Source organism: Phoca vitulina, unplaced genomic scaffold (assembly GCF_004348235.1).
Source record: "Phoca vitulina isolate PV1807 unplaced genomic scaffold, GSC_HSeal_1.0 scaffold29, whole genome shotgun sequence".
NCBI classification, from domain to species: domain Eukaryota; kingdom Metazoa; phylum Chordata; class Mammalia; order Carnivora; family Phocidae; genus Phoca; species Phoca vitulina.
In genome coordinates this window covers 24,832,970-24,849,402 of record NW_022589732.1, presented here as the reverse complement: position 1 = coordinate 24,849,402, position 16,433 = coordinate 24,832,970, and the positions used below count along the sequence as shown (strand labels likewise).

The following is a 16,433-nucleotide window of genomic DNA, read 5'->3' as shown; positions in this document are numbered from 1 at the left end:
TTCCCCAAACACTATCTGAATTTAGGAAATTAAAAATCCTAATTATAATAACTTGCATCTGGGGTTTATATTACCTCAAATATTTATTTAACAAAACATTAATTAGACGCCAGCTACGTGCAGGCAAGTTACCGATTGCTGGAAACTGATCTGGTCCTTGAGAAATGGGGAAGGACAATAAGCACATAAATAAACACACTGTGAAAAGTGATATAATACAAAGGTAAACGAAGGAAGGAGCCTGTAACACAAAGTCAGCCTAGGTGTCAAAAGCAATGAAAACTAAGCTGTATCTTAAAGTTACAAGATTTCCCTAAATAGAGGCATGGATGCAGAGAAAAATAACTAAGCAACAGCCTCTCTGCAGTATCTCCCTAGGAGACAGCACCCACCCCATGGTCTAAACAAATCTCCTTGTTGATAGTTCCTAGATTTACCCCTCCAGCCTTGACCTGCTTAAGTAATCTCAAAATTAACTTGTCCAAAATGGAACTCATTAACGTATCTCCTCAAACCCATCTCCCCAAGTCTTTTGGCTCAATCTCCCAAATAGATCTCAAGTTTTTCCACTTTTTTCCAACTCCACTGCTATTACCTGGCCCCATCATGCTGTGCCACTTCTGAGATAGGAATCTCCACACTCACCTCCCTACTTCTGTTCTTGGGCCCTCCCATCCATTTCCCACATAGGAGCCAGAGTTATCTTAGAAACATAAATCTGATCCTGTCACTCCCTGCTTAAAACCAATTAATGGCTCCACATGCACTCAGAATAAACTCCGATCTCCTTCACCATGCCCACCACCAGCAGGATTTGGACCCTGTGTACCTCTCCAACATCAACTCACAGCACCTACCCTCCACCATGCTCAGGCATGCTAGCCTTCTGTCAGTTCCTACAATATGCCAATCTCTTTCTACTCACTAGTCCTGTGTTTACAAAGCATAAAATTATGAGGTCTGGGGTGGGCTGAAGCTATAGGTTGTATTTCAAACAAATACATGCAAAAAAATACTTAAAGTTTACATGCTCAAGTGTAACAACTGAGAAAAAACCACAAATATATATAAATACAGAGATGAATAGCTAAAAGATACAAGTGACTATATACAGACACATTTATACCAGCTTCCTTTGTCATTAATGGCAATTTTTGGCATCCATGATTTTACAATTTTTTTCCTGACTAAATAATTTTTCTTACTTCCCCAGTCATCTATGGTCTTCCTTTGTACAAAGCAGAGAAAGTCCTCCCCCGTCCTTAAGACAGAATGTCTAGAATAGGAATCAGAAGGCAAAAGGTAGGGGAGCTGGAGAGACCAATGGGACATCAATGCTTTGCATGTACGAAGTGATCAGTAACAATTCTCCTTAATCTATGTGCTACGGAGTGGTGACTACTGAAGGTGGCTTCCAAGTTGTCCTTCTGAATGGGAGTTTATATAGTACTTATCCAATTTCTTCTTCATCACTGAATACTGGGTGTGTTGGGCACCAACAATTTCTCTCTTAGCTACCCACTGCTAGACCATGAAGAGGCCCATATGAACCTGGTGGACACGGTTACATACTACCCAAAAGTCTTGGATGAGTGGCCGAGTGCATTAAGTGGATAAACCTCTGGGTTATATATACATATATACCTTTGAGGAGGAATTGAGTATTTCCATTGACACGAGCACTTCTAGCATATGCATGCGAGAAGGGTATGTATGAGATTAGGTAGACAGGTGTAGTACCCTGCAACAACTGCTGTTAGGTGTTCTTCTTCCCTTTACCTTGCTAGACACACACACACACACACACACACACCCTTTTTTAAATATTTGCCCCCTCCTCCATGTGATTCAGGGAAGCACAGCCCTACCCTCAGTAGAGACAACTGTTTTGTCTAATCCAACAATTTTAGTTCTAGTCCCCTTGCCACTGCTGACACAAGAGCATAAATTACTTCTGGCCAATAAAGTTAGAAGGAAGTCCACTGGAAAAGGAAGGGGAAGGAACAGGAGAGGTGCCTGGGGAAAGATTTCTTTACCAATTAAAAAGAGACACGAGAGACATCCATTCCCTCTTCTACCGAATGCTGCCAACTCAAATTTGCCATATCTACATGGGATCTCTGGCCCCACAGGAGCCACATTGTGGCCATGGAGTCAGTTTAACCTAGGGCTAAATTAATAGGTGGAGGAGAATACAGTTGAAAAAGAGAAAGAACTTGATGAGAGCCAAGGAATTAACTTACTGAAGTCCCCCTACCGTCAGACTTCTTGTTTTGTAATACAACATTTTCCTTATTGTTTAAGCTATTTTGAATTGGGTTTTTGTTGTTGTTGTTGTTGTTACTTAGAGCTGAAAACACCTTAACTGACAGAAGAGAAAGAATCTGTTCCAGACTCTTTAAGTTGTCCCAAGGATATCTATTTTCCCTATCTTCCTAACTGACCAAACTCTGATTTTGTCTGGCGGGACATGTGTCCAGCCATAGGCAATGGACTTAGATTAATCTACGCTGACTGTGACAACCCCATCTCCCAGTTTTCCAGTAGCCCTAGCAACTGTCTCAGTTTATCCAACAAAACACAATAAAATCTGCCAGCAGAAGGCTGGTTTCTGGGGACATTTTGCTTTCCTGAAATAACATGCAGTTGAAGTCAGTGCTGACCCTTTCCCCATTTTTCCTTCCTCCAATGCAGATAACAGCAGCCGTTTTGTAACCATTAGGGAAAAGCCAAGAAAACTACAAATGTCAACCTTGACACCACTCAACTACTGAATGAGCACCAGCAAATATCTACCATCTACATCAAAAATAAATCTATTTGTTTAAGTCACTGTTTGTTGGGTAATCAGTTTCTTAAAGCTAAAATCCATTTCTAAAACTTGTGACCAAGCCAAAAACAAGGACTAAATAGCAATTAGATGTTAGTATCAGGTGACGCATTCTTTGATCCAACTTGAATAACTTTATCTCAATGTAAAGGACTTAAATCTTTATCAAAACATCTAATGCTCCAAAAATTCCTGTTTACATCTAGGATACATGTTATTGTTTCTATTTTACAACTAGGAAACCAATAATATGGAGAAATTTACTTTCCCGTGACACAACTGAAGCTAAAGTTGAAGCTAAAGTCATTTCCACTAACACCACTTCCAATCCTTAGTAATCTCTAAGAAATAACATTTTCGTCTACATTGGTTTTAGTTTTCTTTAAGACTAAATATTTTTATTTTATTTAAAGCAACTCTCAAACTAATCTTTTTGAAAGGAAATGTAACACATTTGGCTATTCATCACAGAAATGTAATTCTTACCAATATTTTTTGCTTACACCTAATAACTAATGACCAGTTATTTCATCTAATAAAAGTTTATTACAGAATAATTTCAATCAGGGTGGGGAAAGAATTTTGAATTACACTGCCTCTGTGTGATCTATATAGATTTTTTTAAAAAATTTAACATCAAATACTAATTATCTGGGAGTGAGGTAGCAAATATGCTATTAATTTAACTCATCTTCAAAACAGCTTTGGCTGATGCTGATCAACAAGACATATAACAAGAGCTGTTAAAATAAAGGTGTTTTATTAAATAATTTGGTATTTCACCAAAAAAAAGTGGCTTTTGGAAGAGGGCTCTCTGTATTCTGAGCAAGAAAATACTAACGGTATCAATTACACCTAAGACAAAATATGAAGCTACAGATTTTATTTTTATCTTTAAAATGAAAACATCAGGGGCACCTGGGATGGCTCAATAGGTTAGGTGTCTGACGCTTGGTTTCGGCTCAGGTCATGATCTCAGGGTCATGCGGCTGAGCCCACACTGGGCTCCATGTTCAGCAGGGAGTCTGCTTGGGATTCTCTCTCTCTCTCAAATAAATACATTTAAAAAAAAAAAAAATGAAACTGTCAAAAAATTTGTGCTGTTAATTGTATTTCTTGCTAGTAGATATTAATCTTTATCACTCTGAACAAAACTTTATGAAAGAACAATCTGTGATGACATAAACTTAAGAGAATGAAGATACCCAATAACTTTAATCTAAAATCCTTTTGCAAAACAGTACTCTCTCTTCAGTTTGAAATAATGTCCTAATTAAACCATTTGGGAAAAATCCCATGTGCAAATATAGCCCGTCTGATCCTCAGAGTCATCACAGTAATTTCCTGTTTGGGAATTCCAAGCTATGAACACAAAATTACAATGCTGTTCATAAATAAAACTTTTGAATATTCTATGAAGAAATTTTAGTATTTAGCACATACAAATGCAACTTACCTTTTTGAAGTTTTTTAATGATGACAAAATGATTTTTTAAATTATTTACATTTATTCTGTATTGTATTTTAAAGGAGAAAGGAATTTTAAAACTATGTCTTGAGTACCTATTACCCTGTGTCCTAGTCTTACTAGGACAGATACTTTATTTTATACTTTATCTCATTTAATTCTCACAAGACTTAATGTTGCATATCACAATGCCTATGTTATGGATAAGAGAACAGATTCAGAGAGGCTGAAATTTTACAAATATCTGAAAATGTTTCTATCACAATCAAGTTCAAAATTATCTGGCATGTATTTGTTCTTTGCCTTTTTACTTAAAAGTTATGCTGGCATACTGAGCCTAACTGTTCAAAAAGGCACATAAGTAGAAGAAGCAGTTTCAAGAATGGGTATTTTAAATATAGAAATAAAATACTGAAAAAGATTACTTAAATGAACACTGATTTACCTTGAACACAAGAAATGATGAACAGATAGGCTCCCAATAATTTGATGTAAATATACAGCTGAGTCATTGTTCAATTTTAATGTTTCCTGTACACTGTCACCTCTAATAACTGGTCTTATTATGTCACTAATTTAAATGACTTTTATTCAAAGAGATTTTCTTGCAAAAGGTCTCAATCACTTGACAATGACTCCAACTTCCACTGCTTTCTCTTGACTCCTGAAAGATAAAAATATAAAAAAGGTAATGAATATAATTGAATTCTGGGAAGTTTTCAAAACTAAGAGAGAAAAACAAATGCTCAAACATTCCTTTAAATAATGAAATACATTTCGGGGTGGGGGGAGAGGGAGAGAGAATTTTAAGCAGGCTCCATGCCCAGCATGGAGCCCAATGTGGGGCTCAATCTCACAACCCTGGGATCATGACCTGAGCTGAAATCAAGAGTTGGAAGCTTAACCAAGTGAGCCACCCAGAAATGAAATACATTTTTAAAGATTAAAGCTATCTTTATTTACAATAACAAAAGGGCACTGTAATTCAAAAGCTTAAATAATTCAGTAGACTGCCACCTCTCCTGATCTCAGATTAAGCATATGTAAAACAAGTACACTAAATAATCCCAATAGTCGTTTCTGGCTGCTCTAATTATTTTATTAGTAACAATTTCTAAATATACGAAGAATAAAGCAAGAAAAACTGAATTTAAAATATGAAGTTATTCATCAATAATCTTTCAAATCCTAATAGATGTGATAAAAACACCTCAAATCTTTGCAATAAATAATTTATTCTATAGAAGAGAAAGCCTAGCTAATCACACATATTTAAATAAGCAGTGTGCTTCATCATTAAAGCAACAGAAATATATCTTAAAATTATTTTCCTAAAATATTGCAAATCTGGCTTCATTAGTATAAAATTGAGCTTTTAATATGGATGATGTGAAATCTAACCTCCCCAGTTAAGATTTGGCAATTATAAAATAGTTGAAATGGGTAACAAAAAAACCCTCACTATTTCGTATATAGATGAATATAATTCTGTTTTTTCTCCCATCCTATTGGTTTAGACAATTTGATTTTATTGATTTCAGCCTAAACTATTCCTGAATGAAAAAGATTTTATTTATTCATGACATAATTACCCCTAGCATGATTTCTACCATAAACCACCTGAGCTTTCTATTTTATCAACCTAAGAATTTTTCACTTAGCTCTTCAAAGGCACTTCAGTATTGAGGAAATAAGGTTTATAGAGTGTCATTTATATTGTGCATTTTAATATCTGACTTCTAAAACCTCTACATTTCTCACTTCTCTAAATTTCTCACTTCTCTACTATAAAATTAAATTGCTTCCCACCTACATAATGCTGAGACAGTAAGACGTAAAATCTAAAATAATTACAGAACAACATCCATAATGTGACTTAATAGCATTTCTTGGGAAAACTCCCTTCTTGAAATTACACAATTGCGATTCTAGGGATACTTGTTCCAGGTTTCAAATTCAAAAGCAGTCTGCATTATAATTCCAACCCTGTTCTCCCGTCCTATTTCTATTTGCCTACTAAGTATCTCTACTGGGATTACACACCACTCGTCTAAATCAAATGCATTATCTTTCCTTCTTAACCCTCTAGGCCTGCCTCCTTCTCCTGCATTTGCTATCACAGAGGGAGGTAGTGCCATGTCTTCAGTCACCCGTGACAAAAAGCCTGGCATTATTTCGGCCTCTCCTACTAGCTCCGCCAGCTCCATACCGCCACCCACTCACCAACAGCACTTTCGGACTGCCTATGACACATCAGTGCAGGGTGCGAGGATACAGATATGAGTATGGCAGTCCCCGCTGCAAGGAGCTCATGGTCTTGGGCGAAACTGATTACTAGGACTGGTTCCATCTTCCAGAGTCATTGTTTCCTCATCAATTGATTTAAAGCTAATATGTGGTCTAGTCTCATTAGAGGGACAACCAAAGCATCCTGCAGAGCAGCTGAGGAGACTCTAAGCACCTGCCACAGTCACAGTCCCTTTCACTGGAAGGGGATTATGTGTGATTTCTTCCCATAAACATCTGTGACTGCTATGCTGGGCACAAGTTCAAATCCTGATCTGCCTGAAATAAGTAACCTACCCTCTCTGGATGAGTTTCCTCATCTGTAAAACTGAAATTATATTATTAACTCATAATTATTTTAAGATCTAAATGAGGTAATAGCTAATACATATTCACCTCTAATTATGTACCAGCACCATTATAAATGCTTTGAATATATTAATATTATCAAATCATCACAACTACCTTGTGAGGTAGGTGCGATTATTATTTTAATTTTACAGATGAGGAAACTGAGGCAAGCACAGTTTAAGGAATTTACTGGTAAGTGGCAGGGCTCTAATTCTAATCAAGGAGATCTGATTCCAGAGTCCATGTGTTAACTGCTACCCTAGACTGCCCTGCTGGATATTTTATGTATGTTACACAATGTAAATTATATATTATAAAGTAGGAGAGCCTGGTATAGAATGGGTGCTCAATAAAGTTTCCTCCTCTCATTCATGTTTATAACATGGCACAGGAAGTAACAGGTGTGATCTACAATAACTTGTATAGAGAACAGCTATCAGCCAACAGAAGGCTAAAGGTAAAATGGCTTCAACTGCCTCATTTGCAACCCAACAATGGAAAGCCTTAATCTTTAAAAGAAAAATGTTAGGTTTTAGCTGACTACCAGCTCAATATGCATCAGTGCTTATGACAACTGCTGAGACATGAAGGCAATCTTATCAAGCAGGGATGGAGGCCCACTGCTGTAATCAAAGAGGGTCACCACCTTACTTTACTCCACCTGGTCAGGCCTCTTGAACACTTTAGAGAGGAATGACAGGAATGCAAAGGATAGGGAAATGACTACACTTGAGCTTACAACTCAAAGATCGGGGCCTTTGCTCACAGCATATCAAAGGAACAAAGTGTGAATGCACCTCTGTCAAGGACATGACAGACATGACGGAAAGGAGACTAGACCAATTAAGTGATTCATCGGATTCCTTCTAATGCTGAAGTCCTGCAGGAACAGTGTTCTTGCCACTGACTATTAATTTATTCCCTAAATATTTATTAAGTACCTATTATATACATGATTCTGTACTAGACACTGAGAATAGACTGATGAGGGCAAAACGGACCCAGTCTTCACGGAGTTCCTAGTCATTAAACAAGACAATTAAGATAGTCAGGCACTAAACAAGACAGTACAAATCATACGTAATCATAACTTGTGCTAAGTGTGAGGAAAGAAAAGTGCCAGGTCCGAGAGAGGCATGGGGTAGTGACCTAATCTCATCTGGAGAGACTAAGGGAAGCCATGCTAAAAAGCAACATTTAAGATGAGATCTGAAGAATCAGAGTTAGCCAGGTAAAGAAAAGGGGTGAGTTCTAGACATAAGGAACAGCCTGTACAAGAATCTTGAGGCAGAAAAGAGCAATGGAAGAATGATATTTCTGAAATGGTGAGAATAAGGGGTAGTTGATGGGATGTGAGTTTGAAGAAATAGGAAAAACAAGGACCAGATCAGGCAAGAGTGTATGAAAGATCTGGGATTTAAATCTAAGTGGGATGGGAAGGCAATTATCTGGTTCCTATATCATGGACTGGAGGGGACAAAAACAGAAGTAAAGAAACCAGTTGAGAAGGACAGTATAGGAGTTTAGGAGAGGGACAATGGTGGTTAAGATTTGGGTGGTGGTGGTACAGTGGATGGGTTCAAGGTATATTTCATAAACAGACTCAACAAGGCTTAGTACTGGATTAGACTGTGGGGTAAGGGAGAATGAGAGTCAAAGATCTCTACATTTCTGGCATGAGCAATTACTGGAATGAGGACAAGCAGATTTTGAAAGGAGTGAAGAGATCAAGGGTTCAATTTTAGACATTTGAGATTACCCAAAGGGAATGTCTAATGCGCACAAAGCTTAAAGGACACATTTGGTACTGAAGATACAAATCTACTACGTCAACAGCACAGAGTATTTGAAGCTATGGCTTTGTATGAGATGGCCTTCTAAGAATGAAAAGAGAAGAGGGCCCCAGAACACCAACATCCATTTAAAAACTGGATTAATAAAAGCATTAACACCATATATATTTATTTGGCATTCACTGATAAATTAAGTTTACGGTCTAGGACCTATCGTGTGCAATATTAATGTAGTGTATATTACCACAGCTGGAATATAAACTAGTATTCACAAGTGATACTTTTTCACAGGTTAAAAAAAAAAACAACAATCTACCAAAAGATCATTGTGCTGATCTAAAACATGTCCACAAGTGCTCTGACAGTACCTTCGATAGGTGGAGCCTACTTCTCTGTCTAGAATTCCCACTGGTCTTAATGAGTCACTTCTAACAAATAAAATGAGATGGAGACAACAGAGTGTGACTTCAGAGACTAGATTATAAAAGGCATTTCCAATTCCACCTTGCTCTTTCTTGAAACACCCACTTTGCGGGAAGCTAGCTGCCATGTCATAAGGACACTCAAGAAGCCTTCCAGAGAGGGCCACGTGGCGAGAAGCCGAGGCTTCCTGACAGCAGCATGTGCGTGAGCCATCTTGCACATGGATGCCGCAGCCCCAGGGAAGCTTTCAGGTGACCGCAGCTTAACCGGCACAATTCAGGAGACCCTAAACTAGACCCAGCCAGCTAAGCCCCTGGTGGATTCCAGACCCTCAGAAAATGTAGGGGATCATAAATGCTTGTTTTAAGCTGCTAGGTTTTGGGGTAATTTGTTGGGCGGCAACAGAAAATACACACTGCTATATAATATACTCATTATGAGAAATTTGCTAAAATAATAAAAAGCCTAATCACTGTAAGTTATTGCACAGCTAACCAAAAAACAAGAGTCTGGAAAGCATAGTCAAATCAGAGCATAACAACAGAAGTATAAGATAGTCACAATGCCCAAAGAACTAACTGATATATATAAGTAACATCTTTCTTTCAAAGGAGTAACCAAAAGTATGCTCTTTCTTTTAAAATTACCTCAACAAGTAAGGTTCATTTTTGTGGGGAGAAAACCATCCCTAGTTCTACTCTCTATACTGTTAAACACGTGCCCTTTTTAACTATGAGTTCCAGAAAGATGACATCAATTTTATGTTCTAGGTAGAGGCACTTTTCATATAGTATCCTGGCAAATTTAAGAGAGTGAATTCTGATGTAAGTCTACGGGTTTCAAATATCAGCTCCAGTATTTATTTGCGATGTAATTTGGGAGAAGTTATTCAAGCTGTCTAGATCTCAGTCTCCTTAGCCACAAAATGGGAATGATACTACTAACCCAAATGAGCATCGTGCATCTGGGTATTAACCATTCAGTAAGTAATAGTCTGTTGTTACAGTTGTGATTACTGTTATTAATAATATAAATACTGATGACTTTCCCTTTATTTGGCCCATCATATTAACTGTTTCTGTGATCATGACATAGCAAAACAGTAACCATATTTTACAACCATTCCTGAAACAGAGTATTTTATAATTCTAACACCTGAAAATAAAATATTTTTTAAATTCTTGGAATAACTCATTGGAATTTTTATATTAAATTTAAAATACCTAACCTTGCAAAGCTAAGGATATAAGGAAACATAGACCTTTGAAATGCTACATGATCGAAATTTCAAAATGATGCTGGTGTTTAAAAGTTATTTTTAAATATTTAGTTCAAATATGCATCTAAATAAATTTATTTTCCATTGCTATATACATAGATCGGTGCTGTTTCTTCTTCAGGAAAATAAAACTAAGGCAAATTATTCAATAAAATATAAATAATTTCTTTTTAAATAAAAAATTACAAAGCTTGGTAAACAGAAATACGGCTAAACCAATAGTTCAATCAGAATAAAAAAAACAGGAAAAGGCTGAAGTCAGCTGAAAAAACAGACTAAAGTCATTCTTTCCTCTTCCCGTTAAGCCCCCCACCCTTAATTTTTACTTTCTAGTAGTGAGGTTTGGGAATTTTCAACAAGCTGGCCAGCTGCCAATTCCATAAAGTGGTGAGGAGTAACTCCCCCTTCCAGCGGTCCCTCCCCCTAGGCAGCTCCAGGCGCCTGGCCTGACAAGCTCTCTGAGAAGGACTAGACTCACTGCAGACTTTCTGGCTCCACAGCCATTGTTTGCATGGCTGCTTTGCTCCTTATCCAGAGCTTGGATTAGCATAAGAATATTGTCTTTTCTCTTAACCAGCAACCCATCTATTTCTTCCCCATTTCCAACCTCTACTCCCATCAATCCCTGAGCTAATATATACACAGACAACTGTAGTAACACCGCTCATGGCTATTTTTAAATCAGTGTGAAAAACAATCTCACCCAATTCTAAACATAAACCCTTAAGAAAATAACATGCTTAAATAAATAGTTATATAAGTGTATCTGTGGTAATACACAGGAATCTCACCAAAAAGTCTGCCTTGGAGGCTGTGCTGTGAGAATTTGTGATGGGTGAGACGTTCATAATGAGGTCTTTTGGAAAGTCTGAAAAGGGAGCAAAGAGAACCAACCAAGTTCCACTTTACAGAGCCATTTCTAACTGCCATGTCTTCAACACCTTGAGGTCACTAATTTCATCGTCACCACTGAAGTTACTTCCTAACTAGACTTAACCTTTCCCCAACACTCAATTATTTATTCAAAGCAAATTTAACGCATTTAACCTTTGTATTTCTGCTAAATCGTCCCCTCTTTATTCAAAACCTTTCACTTTCCTTCTGAGCCAAAAGACTATTCTCCCTAACACAAGTATGAATTCTTCCACAAACAGAAAGGCAAGACAAACTAGTACAGCATTATACATTGCAGATGCATTTATACGTCCTATATCCCAACCAGGGGTCTCAATATTAGATGCACAATAAATGCTTCCTGGTTTATGAAGTATTTTTAAAAACAGGAGATAATCTATTTTTAACTATTCAACTTTGTACTACAAATCCCCAACCTAGTTACTCCAAAGTTTTTTTTGTTCATTTATTTCAATTAAAGGAAAAAGCTCACAAATAATTAGAACTAGATTATGCTACACATCAATCTTTGGCACATCTACGCTCAGAAGAGACTCTTACTGGCAGCTGTGCATTGAGGGGGTCTGGGTGTTGTTCTGTCTCTCCCCTGGAATAAGCACAAATGACCAAAAAACAAGCCAAGTGGTTGCAGAGATGCCTGGGAGGCGCAGCGTTTGGTCATCCCTGTTTAGGTGTATTAGGGGTAACGGTGAACAATACCGTCTGTGTTTTCTGCACAGTATTTTAACTCAGATAAAATCAGTATAAAATGTTAGTGAAGAGTTCAGAGTCTAGCATACGCTAGGTCTTCTGTGCAGATTAAATGAGAGAAACTCATAAATATTATTTAGTGGTAACTTCATGTTAGCATATCACCATCTTTATAATTTGCAAATTAGTTTTACGTGCATTATACCATCTGTATGACCCTCACGGTAAGTAAGATTATTCCTACTCTGACAGAGAAAAGACAGGCTCAGAGAGCTAACGCGACTTGCTGAATTTCATATAGCTAGCGACCTGAGGAACAACTAAAACCCAGGTCTTTGAACCCTAAGGGCCATGTTTTATCAGTCGGTACGTGAGTAAGTCCATCAAAAAGGAAACAGGAAGTTATTTTTTATTGAGCCATGTTAAGATTTTATTTCATCTTCACAACTCTGTGAGGAAAAAGTGAAGCTCAGCAGAGTTTCAAAACTTGCCCAAGATCACACAACCGGTAAGAGGCAAGTCTGTTGTGACAAAGCCCAAATTTCACTCACTAATGCAAAGTCAGAAGCCAGTAGGTAATGAGAAAAAAACCCGAAAGTGGTAGGCTCCTCATTACACACCACTGCTGCTCAGAAAGGGAAAAAACTCTCCATGCTCTACTGTGTGGCACTGAGCTGGGATACTGCTAACATGTCTTTTACCAGCTAGCTCCCTCACAGGCTCTGCCAGCAGGGGACTGAGAGAAAGCTGGAGGAGGGAGAAGGGACTTGCTTCTTCCTCACCTTGCTGTTCCCTGTCAGCCACCTGAGCCGCACCCTCCGCACAGGCAGCAGCAGTAAGTTCCTAGTTTCCAACTTGCTGCCACACTTCCAGAACCAGCCTCATGGCCCACATTCAGACCCAGGGGTGCCGGCACCTCAAGGTCTGAGAGCCAGCTCCTCAGGACCTATGCTCTGCGCTCCTCAGGGGCCAGCAGCAGCCGGGCTCTGAGCTGCCGCCACAGGAGCACACATTTCTCCAAGCATCTAGGTTCTGAAATCTCAGTCTCTTGGGGGTGGTAGCTGCTTCCCACAATGACCATTTCTGCTTAATCCCAGTGCTCCACTGGCTTTTTCAACTCTCTAATACCTGTGTAGTCAATTCCCTATACCAAATTCTTCCTGTGAAAACAGCCACTGTGGTTCCTGACTGGGCCCTGATTGATACAAATACTTCCAGAAAACAGACCTCAGAGAGTAACAGACAGACTATACACACACACCACACACATATTTTTATATATATTCACTTCACCAAAGAGAAGCCAACAACATAGCTAACATTTCCTAAGTGCTTATAAACTGCATTTTAATACATATATTCAAAGAGTTCTAAGATATTCTGACCTTAGGAATAAATTCTTCTAGACTCAGCAAATTTCACTTCTTCTCCCACAAATAATTAAAACCTATCCAAGTTAGAAGTTTGCTCAGGATTGGCCGGGCTTTCTATTCTAACCTATGTGACCCAAAGTCAAAATGCTTGAAAGAATACCAAAATTTGGTTATCAAAACAGATTTCTCATTTCCTTAAGCAACACTACATGTAATCAAAGACTTTCGCTGTGGCCAAAAAACTAATTAAAATGCTAAATCAATCTTTAAGTGGAATATATTCAACTTCCAGAACTAAGGAAAAAAAAAAAAAAGAACAAAGCAAAACTTTAAAAATAACAACAAAAAACCCCTACCCATATTTCACTCAGGAAACTAAATCACAATATATCTGTATTTATGCCCTCAATATGAAAAAACAACCTTTCAAAAACAGTCATGAGCTTTTGCAAGTGTGTCCCTCCCTAAGAAGATCTGGAAATATGCGGGTGGCTTTTTGGTTCGTGACAAAGGACCAAAATAGAAAATGCAATGCAATTGTGCAGGGACAATCCCTCAAAACAAAGAACTGTCTCAACCAAATGTCAATAGTGCTCTCCTTGTTGAGAAATCCGGATTCTTGACTAAATGATCTACCATTTTTCATTATCTAAAGGCTCCTCTGTGGTTCTAGATGTTCAAGAAGCAATAGTATTAGGCCTCTAGGAAGAGAAATTATCTTGATCAAACTAATGTCTGGATGCAATTTTACTTTTACTTTACTTTTTTTTCTTCTCACTTGACCACTTTAAAAAAGAATCCCAGGGCGCCTGGGTGGCTCAGTCGTTAAGCGTCTGCCTTCAGCTCAGGTCATGATCCCAGGGTCCTGGGATCAAGCCCCGCATCGGGCTCCCTGCTCAGCGGGGAGTCTGCTTCTCCCTCTCCCTCTCCCCCTGCTTGTGTTCCCTCTCTCGCTGTGTCTCTCTCTGTCAAATAAATAAATAAAAATCTTTAAAAAAAATAAAAATAAAATAAAAATAAAAAAGAATCCCATTCTTGCTGTATTAACCACAGTGCCTGCACAAGGCAAAAACAACTGAAAACCATTTCTCTCCACTTTTTTCTCTATTTACAATCTTTTAAAAAAATTCAGAGCACACAGGTTTCCCTGAAGCTCCAGGAGTAGAGGCTCTGTCCCAGACTAAGCCACTCAGCATATTCCATCCTCCATGCCAGAATGAAAAGTTCAGGGGAAAGCCAGTCTAATATAGACTCAGGACCGTGGCTAGGCCTGTGGAGACACCGTCCCTCTTTCAGACTGAATAGGCCTGAGAAAACAGCTGCCCAAGAAGCTTTCGGCAGTTACGTTGGCACCAGAAGGGGAACCAGAAGGCAGAGCCAGGAGACTAAAAGAAGCCTGAACCTTGCCTGAAGCCTGAATAACAGGCACTTTTCAGTTTACAGTCAATAAATTCCCTTTATTTTTTAGGTCAGAGGGAGTCAGTTTTTCCTTTAGAACCAAAAACATTCTAGTTGATAGGAAGGTTTAAGGGAAAGGCACACTTCAGTATTCTGGGCTAGATTAGCATAAAATGAGTAATTCTGAATAAACTAAACAACATAGACTGGTATGAGAAAAGAGTTCCTTTAAGATAGCTCAAGTAGCATACAAATTTACTTAATGAGACCAGCAGCTACATAATTTATTACTCCTGGTCTTTCCCCTCTTACCCCCTAAATCTGCTAGCCCCCTCAGTCTTTCTCACCTCAGCTAATGGCCTCTCTACTTTTCAAGTATCTCAGGCCTAAAATCTTGGGAGTCATTCTTGACCATTCCCTCCTTCTTTCTCATATTCCATATCCTATCTCTCAGCAAATCCTGCTGGTTCTACCTTCAAAATATACCCAGAACCTATGCGCTTCTCACCACCTCCACTGCTCTCTCTCTGGTCCAAGACACCAACACTGTTTGCCTGGATTATTGAATAGCCTCCTAACCGTCTCCCCACGTCCACCCTTGTCCACCTACAATATACTCTCAACACAGCAGCCAAAGTAGCGCTAGGAAGCACATTAGGTCACGTCAGCCCTCTGTTCACTCCAGTAAGAGCTGAAGTCTATGATGGCCCACAGGACTCGAGCTCCTCCACTCCAGCCACACTGGCCTCCTTGACCCTGACACATGCCAGACCTGGCTCTGCTGCAGGACCTTGCATTCGTGGGTCCCTCTGCCTAGAACATTCTTCCCCTAGACATCTGTATGATTTGCTACCTTACCTCTTCCAAGGGCTTACTCAAATATCCCTTTCTTATTTATAGTGTTCTTGCTCACCCTATTTAAAATTGTAATCCCATCTTCACCCCTGGCACTCCTATCCTCCTTCCCTGATATCTATTTTTTTCTCTTTAGCACTTGTCATCCTATAATTTGATATACAATTTACTATTTATTTTGTTTACTGCTTGCTACCTGCTCCAGAATGTATGCTCTATAAGGGCAGGGGTGTTAGTCTACTTTTTTACCCTGTATTTCTAGCACCAAGAAGAGCGTTTGGCACATAGTTGGTACTAAATAAATATTTGCTGAGGCAATGACTTGAATATAGCAGAAGGAATTAAAACATCATGCCAATTTCTTTTACTTTTATATACAAATGAGACCTTCCCAAACAGGCTGTACTGTGGATAAACTATTCCATTTCCTTATCTCAACACAACTGAAATGATACAAAAACCACACCACTTCCTCCTGCTCACTTCGAGCCCTGACTTGTGTCAAGACCCTGTGAGGAAAATTTTCCACTGTTTTCACTGCATATACTCGAGTTTGAGATATAAATTAAAAGGTCTTAAGAAAGTCTTGTATAAGTAAACGTAACTTCTCAAGATCTAAAATACTGCTTAAGGCAAACAATGGCTTGGGTTATACTTTGACAGTACCACATAGTTAAAGCAAGTTAAATAATTGTGGAAATAATCACAGACAAAAAGAAAATACAGCCCTTTGGTACAAACAATGGTCTGACAAAGGGAACTTCAAAGGACT

The 16,433-nt window shown here is 38.5% G+C and overlaps 1 protein-coding gene across 4 annotated transcripts in view; it reads right to left on the bottom strand.

Annotated features, from left to right (window-relative positions):
• The window catches only part of BMPR1A (bone morphogenetic protein receptor type 1A), a 139,390-nt gene that overhangs the window by 30,245 nt on the left and 92,712 nt on the right, over positions 1-16,433 (bottom strand). For all 4 annotated transcript variants that reach the window (XM_032423975.1, XM_032423973.1, XM_032423974.1 and 1 more), the window contains exon 3: positions 4,744-4,962. In XM_032423975.1, coding sequence (XP_032279866.1) covers positions 4,744-4,810 — 67 coding nt within the window. In that variant the 5' untranslated portion in view covers positions 4,811-4,962. The remainder of the gene's footprint in view (positions 1-4,743; positions 4,963-16,433) is intronic.